Source organism: Lipotes vexillifer, unplaced genomic scaffold (genome assembly GCF_000442215.2).
Source record: "Lipotes vexillifer unplaced genomic scaffold, Lipotes_vexillifer_v1.1 scaffold680, whole genome shotgun sequence".
Classification (NCBI taxonomy): Eukaryota; Metazoa; Chordata; class Mammalia; order Artiodactyla; family Lipotidae; genus Lipotes; species Lipotes vexillifer.
Window position 1 is genome coordinate 1,204,242 of NW_006780838.1, and position 7,660 is coordinate 1,211,901.

The 7,660-nt window shown below is 37.9% G+C and overlaps 1 protein-coding gene across 1 annotated transcript in view; it reads left to right on the forward strand.

The window, feature by feature from the left end:
- The window catches only part of METTL16 (methyltransferase 16, RNA N6-adenosine), a 56,741-nt gene that overhangs the window by 23,678 nt on the left and 25,403 nt on the right, over positions 1–7,660 (forward strand). Inside the window, exons 4-6 of the mRNA XM_007454192.1 lie at positions 181–321; positions 1,975–2,090; positions 5,260–5,402. Of these exons, the coding sequence (XP_007454254.1) occupies positions 181–321; positions 1,975–2,090; positions 5,260–5,402 (400 nt within the window). The remainder of the gene's footprint in view (positions 1–180; positions 322–1,974; positions 2,091–5,259; positions 5,403–7,660) is intronic.

Genomic DNA, 7,660 nt, shown 5'->3' on the forward strand with positions numbered 1-7,660 from the left:
AAAAAAAAGACTAACATACATGAAGCCAGTAGCCACAGTATGTGTGTAATCAGTACCAGCTTGTGGTTTAAGCTGTTAAGGCTATAAGAAATTCTAAGAAGTGAAGAATGGTGTTTTTGCTTGTTGGTCTCACCTTCCTCTCAGGTGTGTGCAATGTGTTTTGAATTCCTACCGTATTAGGTACTGGGGCATCCTGCATCTATCCTTTACTTGGAACAACCTTAAATGGCTGGTATTTCCTTGCAACAGAAGTAGATGACATGTGCTTCAACTATGCAAAGAAGAATGTGGAACAGAATAACTTATCGGATCTTATAAAAGGTTAGCTCTGTAGAATAAATACTCCTTTCAAGCTTTGTTTATTAACCTGTCTTTCTAATTTAACACATCTCATTGTCTTCTGCTTTAATATACAAACTTTGGTAATTTAAAACAGTCTGGTACATTGTAATTTGGTTTGCTGCTTTGTTACCAGAATTAACTCAGAAAGAAACAGAGTAAACAGTCGATCCTCATAATTTGTGAATTCTGTGTTTGTGAATTTGCCTACTTGCTAAAGTGTGCCTACTAGGGGCTATTTTTAGCCTCCAGATCAATACTCATGGTACTTTTGTGGTCATTCACAGACACGTGCAAAGCAGCAAAAAATTTGAGTCACCCAGCATGTGTGTTCCCAGCTGAAGTTGGACAAGGCAATGCCCTGCTGTCTTGTTTCAGCTCTCATACTGTAAACAAATGTCATTTTCATGGTTTGTTTAGTACCACTTTTTCTTTTCTTTTTTTTTTTTGCAGTTTTGTGCTTTTATTGGTGATGTTGCTGTTTATAATGGCCCCTAAAACAGTGCTTAAGTACTGCCTAGTGTTCCTAAGTACAAGAAGGCCATGATGTGCCTTACAGAGAAAATACATGTGCCAGATAAGTTTCGTTCAGGCATGTTATAGTACTGTCGGCCATGAGTTCAATGTTGATGAATCAGTAAGGATATGTATTGATCGGTTGATGAAAATGTTGGGACCACAGGCTCAAACTTACCTAATCTTGTATTTCTCTTAGGAGCTAGTGGTTCAGTATTCACTAATTCAGTGTTCGTGGTGACTTTATAGAACACAGCTACCACTAAAGATGAGAATCAATTGTGTGTAAAGTAACCTAGTCACCAAGATTTTTAAAAGGAAGAAAATCCTGCTTTTAATTAAACTATGCTGTCTTTTTTATTTTCGTACATGGAACTGTGCTACGAATAGTCAAATCCCCTTAATGCTTAGTTAATTTTTACGTCTGTGCTTATTGTATTTATATAAAGGGCTGGTGTTTTTGTTTTTGTTTTTTGTCATTAAAGAGACTTTATATCTCTCTTGGAAGAAATAGGCTTTTCTTACTAGTGTTAAACATATCACAAGGGGAGATATTAATATATTATTAATGAGTTTTTTAGTTATCCATTCCTGTGTTACAAATTACTCCAAAATCTGGCAGCATTAAACAATAAACATTTATTAATAATCTCGTGGTTCCTGTGGGTCAGGAGTTTGGGTGTGGCCTAGCTGGGTGGTTCTGGTTCAGAGTCTTTCATGAGGCTGTCCTCTGAAAGCCTGGGGGTAGAGATGTGCTTTCCAGATGGCTCACTTACATTGCTTTTGGCAGGAAGCTTTAGTTCATTGCCATGTGGATCTTTCCTCAGGGCTACTTGAGCATCATTACAGCGTGTCAGCTGGCCTCTCCTAGAGCAAGTAGTTCAAGAGATAAGGCAAGGAGGAAGCCGTATTGCTTTTTATGACCTAGCGTCAGAAGTGATACCCTATCACGCTCATCACATTCTCTTCAGTAAAAGCGAGTCATTGAGTGAAGCTACACTCAAGGAGAGGGAAATCAAACTCTACCTCTTGAAGGGACTAGTATCAAAGAATTTGTGGACATATTTGAAAACTACCACAGTAGTAATAGTAGTTAACAGTCTCTGTTTTTTTTCCTAGTGGTAAAAGTTCCACAGAAGACACTCCTGATGGATGCTCTTAAAGAAGAATCTGAGATAATCTATGACTTTTGCATGTGCAACCCTCCCTTTTTTGCCAATCAGTTGGAAGCCAAGGTAAGATATCTTCTGCTTTGAAGTAGCGGAATATTTAGTTAAGTTTTCCTTGTTGCAAGATAAGAGCAACTTTTATTTTGGAAGCTGTATCAGTTAGGATGCTTCTGTTATCAAGCACCTGAAAACCCAATTCAGATTGACTTAACAAGAAAGTTTATTGGTTTACGTATCTGAGAAATCCGGCAATAGCATGGACTTCAGGAACAGTTTGACCGAAGAGTTCATAATAATATCAAGGCTGAGACTCTGTTTTTTCAGGCTCCCCTTGGCTCTTATCGGGCCCTTGGTTGTTTTTGTTCTCAGGCTGGTTTACTTGTGGCAGAGTAATATTTGGGGAGTGGGAGAGGGTGAGAAGAGAGCTCTTTTCTTCCCCAAACCATTTAACATTTGGATTTCTTCTGATTGGACCAACTTAGGTTACAGTCTACTCTACTGCATTGGGCTTATTGGCTTAAGGAGAGGGTCACTGTTTTTACTGCCAGCTGTCATTTGATAGCAAACAAATGTCTTATTTAGTCTTTCCAACTTGAAATGAATATATTCATTTCATGAAATAAAATATATTTGCTTATGAATATGGAAAGAGATGCATTGGCTAAAAAAACTAACCTATTAAAAATCAGTAAAATATTATTGATTTAACCTAAGTTTTCCTTCATCTAGAGAAGAATTAATAGAAAGTGAATAATATTAATCAGAAGGAAACGAGGGGGTGTGTATGCTTAAAACTTTGAGAGAATAAATTGTTTTTAGAATCACTCAGATACTCTTAAGTACCATTTACATACCTCATAACAAAATAAATTCCAGATGGATTAAATTTGGTTGTGGGGTGGGGGGAAGTGGACAGAAATTTATTAGCAATACCAACATTCTAGATTGGAACATGAAATGAAGCAGGATTTAAGAAATCTAAATTTTAGCCTTCAGTGCAGATAAATTTGAGAACTATTGATAAAATAGCCACATCCTGGTGTACATTTCTTTTAAAAAATGTTGAGATACATGGGCTTCCCTGGTGGCACAGTGGTTGAGAGTCCGCCTACCGATGCAGGGGACACGGGTTCGTGCCCCGGTCCGGGAGGATCCCACATGCTGCGGAGCGGCTGGGCCTGTGCTCCGCAGCGGGAGGGGCCGCAGCAGTGAGAGGGCCGCATACTGCAAAAAAAAAAAAAAAAAAAAAAATGTTGAGATACAACATATATACATAAAAGTACACATGCCATGAGTGTCAACTGGATTTTCCAAGTGAATATTCTTATAGAACCAGCATCCAGATGAAGAAATAGACTATAACTAGCACCAGAAATAAATATCTTTTTATAGCAACTTTACTGAAATACAATTTACGTGCCATCAATTCACCCACTTAAAGGGTAGAATTTAATTAGTTTTAGTATATCCACAGGGTTGTGCAGCCATCACCACAATCAATTTTAGAGCATTTTCATCACCCACCCCACGAAAAAAACAAAAACAAAAACCCACACCCATTAGCAATTACTCTCGGTTTCCTTGCAGCCCCCTTAGTCCTAGGCAACCATCAGTCTACTTTCTGTGGAGTTGCCTGTTTCGGATATTTCATAAAAATATGAAATATTTTGTGACTGGCCTTTTGTGACTGACTGCTTTCACTAAGCATGATATGTTTTCAGGGTTCATCCATACTGTAGCATGTATCAGTACTTCATTTCTTTTTATTGCCAAATAATATTCCATTGTATGGAAATATTACATTTTACTGATACATTCATCTGTTGATGGACATTTGGGTTTTATTCACTTTTTGGCTATTTTGAACAATGCTGCTGTGAGCATTCATGTACAAGTGTGTGAACATGTTTTCATTTCTCTGAGGTGTATACCTAGGAGTGGAATCACTGGGTCATATGGTAACTCTATGTTTAATTGTTTGAGGAACTGCCAGAATGTTATCCAAAACGGCTGCACCATTTTTTATTCCACTATGAGTAGTGTATGAGAGTTCCAATTTCTCCACATCTTTGTCAACACTTGTTTTTATCTGTCTTCTTGATTATAGCCATCCTAGAGAGTATGAAGTAGCATCTCATCATGGTTTTAATGTGCACGTCCCTGATGGCTAATGATGTGGAACATCTTTTTGTGTGCTTATTGGCCATTTGTGTATCTTCTTTGGAGAAATGCCTATTCAGATCCTTTGCCCATTTAAATTGGGTTATTTTTCTTTTTATTATTGTTGTAAGAATTCTTTATGTATTCTATATGCAAGTCCCTTATTAGATATATTATTTGCGAACATTTTCTCCCATTCTGTGGGTTGTCTTTTCATTTTCTTGATGGTGTCCCTTGCAGCCTGGAAGTTTTTACTTTTGAGGAAGTCCAGTTTATCTATTTTCTCTTCTGTTGCTTATGCTTTTGGTGTCATATCTAAGAAACCATTGCCTAATGCAAGGTCATGAAGATTTACTCCTATATTTTCTTCTAAGAGTTTTATTGTTTTAGCTTTTTACATTTAAATCTTTGATCTATTTGGGTTATTTTTTTATATGGTGTGAGGTAGGAGTGGATTAAATATTTAAATTTTAAAAGTGGCACCATAGGGCTTCCCTGGTGGCACAGTGGTTGAGAGTCCGCCTGCCGATGCAGGGGACACGGGTTCATGCCCCGGTCCGGGAAGATTCCACATGCTGTGGAGTGGCTAGGCCTGTGATCCATGGCCGCTGAGCCTGCGTGTCCGGAGCCTGTGCTCTGCAATGGGACAGGCCACAACAGTGAGAGGCCCGCGTACTGCAAAAACAAAACAAAACAAAACAAAAGTGACACCATAAAATACTAGAAGAAAACAAAAAAATATTTATATAATCTTTGGTTGGAATATTTTCAGTGTATGATACCAAGAGCGAAAACATAAAGAAAAAGTGACAGAATTGGCTAGATAAAAAGGTAAAATGTTAGTATGTTTGATCACAAAGATGGAAGGTAAAGACCCTGGGAGGGAGTATTTGCATGAATGCCATTGTTTCAAATGCCAAGATTATACGATTTTTAAATCCCAAATCTAGCATGATACCTGGAAACGGAAATTATGTCTAAGCATTCTTGTGTAAAACTAGGTTACAGTCAAAGAGCTGACTTTAAGGTATAAAGGTTTTTCACCAGGGTTTGTTGTTGTTGTTGTGTTGTTCAGGGAGTAAACTCTCGAAACCCTCGAAGACCCCCACCTAGCTCAGTAAATACAGGAGGGATCACAGAGATCATGGCAGAAGGAGGTGAATTAGAGTTTGTTAAAAGGATCATCCATGACAGTTTACAGCTTCAAAAAAGATTAAGGTAAGTTGGTAATAAGAATATTATCGACTATGTAATTCAGGAAGAAACCATGTCAATGAGAGGAAAACAAAATCACTGTGGTCTGAAGAATAAACAGATAAAACCTGAAAAGGTAGAAGGTCCTACGGTCTGCAAAGACCCTGTTTCTGAGGATGCTCTCATGCCTTTATTTGATTTGTGTTTCCTGTAATCATCTACAGTGCATGGATAGAAAGGAGGAAAATACCATATTATTGTGTTGTTCCCATTAGTATGGTCCTGTGATGGAACAAAACTGATTCAAATATGGCTTTTGATTAGAAAACAGATGGGTTCAGATCTGCCCCATGAACCAGAATAAATTTGTTGCCTAGTCCTTGAAGCAATTTATGTTCTTGGAATCAGTCTCTCAAACGATGACAGATGTGAGGACATTGAGCTGTCAAGAACTTAATGAAGGGAAACTGAAGTCACTAACCAGCTCCAGAGGAGAGTTAAGGCTATTCCTTTTTAAAAGCTAATTATTTTGGACAACACACCTGTCATTAAGCAGCATAAGGTACTCAGAAAGAGCTATTTGTCTCGCTTGACTTCTCACCCTGCTGAGTGTTGGTGAAATGATGGATAATGTGGTAGTTCAGACTGAAAGGGCTTTCAACCCTAGGATTTAGCTTTGTGACATAGAGAAGAATTTTTAAAAATTGTGGTAAAATATGCATAACATAAAATTTACCATCTTAACCATTTTTAAAGTGTACAGTTCAGTAGCATTAAGTACATTCATATTGTTGTGCAGCTAACATCCAGAACTCTTTCTTCTTATAAAACTAAAACTCTGTACCCATTAAACAACTAGTCCCCATTCCCTCTCTTCCCATAACCCCTGCAACCACAATTCTTCTTTCCATCTCTATGAATTTGACTATTTGAGGTACCTTATGTAAGTGGAATCATATTTATCCCTGTATGACTGGCTTCTTTCCCTTAGCGTCAAGTCCTCAGTATTCATCCACGTTATAGCATGTTTCAGAATTTCCTTCCTTTCTAGGGCTGAATAATATTAATATTACATTGTATGTATATACTACATTTTGTTTATCCGTTTATCTGTTGGTGGACCCTTGGGTTACTTCCATGTTTTGGCTATTGTGGATAACGTGGCTAGGAACATGGATGTACAAATATTTCTTAAGACCCTGCTTCGAATTCTTCTGGGTGAATACCCAGAACTGGAATTGCTAAGTAGGGAAGCCTTTCCCCCACCCCCTTTTGGATTTATACGTGTTTAAAGCCACTTATTTTAGTAGGCCAGTTCCAAAATCAGCAAATATCCTGATTGTTAAATGTGAGTTTATTTAAATATGGAAAGCAACTGGATTCTTGGATGATCCGCCTCAGAAAATTTACACAATATTAAAGCCAAAGGTTAATAAATTGTTGCCTTAAATTGATTTCTTCAACGAAAAATAGTACAGATGAACTTGTTTGCAAGGGAGAAATAGAGACACAGACTTAGAGAACAAATGTATGGACACCAAGGGGGGAAGAGAGGGGTGGAGTGAATTAGGAGATTAGGATCGACACATGTACACTAATATGTATAAAATAGATAACTAATGAGAACCTGCTGTATAGCACAGGAAACTTTACTTAATGCTCTGAGGTGACCTAAATGGGAAGGAAATACAAAAAAGAGGGGACATATGTATACATATAGCTGATTCACTTCACTGTACAGCAGAAACTAACACAATATTGTAAAGCAACTATACCCCAATTAAAAAAAAAAACATTAGGGTGTGAGGAAGAAAGAGCCTTAAGTTATACTGAGCATTGAGAAGAGTCTGAGTAAGTAAAGTAAACTTTAAGCAACAGAGCACTGAGACTCATGACAGTAGGTAGCCAGGGCCATGTGGCCATTTCAGTATCTGTCAGCTTTTGAGGGAACTGGAGTCATTCAACAAAATGGGGAAGGTTGTTTCCAGGAGCCTATTAATCAGTAAGTTTCTGTTATTTCCAAAGTTCCGTTTGAACTACAAAAAATATGTTTTAAATGAACACCATTCTAAGAGAGAAGAAATTGGTCAGTACGTTCCAAGTACGCCTGTACCTGGCTCTGTGGCAGCCCACAAATTGAATGAAAGGTGAACGTTTGCTGGGAAGGGTAAATTGCTAGAGCCCATCGTGTCTCTGAAGAGTCAACCATTTCAAGGTTGGTGTCACGTATAGGAAAAGTTACCCAGTTACGATTCATATAAAGAAAGGGTTCAGCAGTCTTG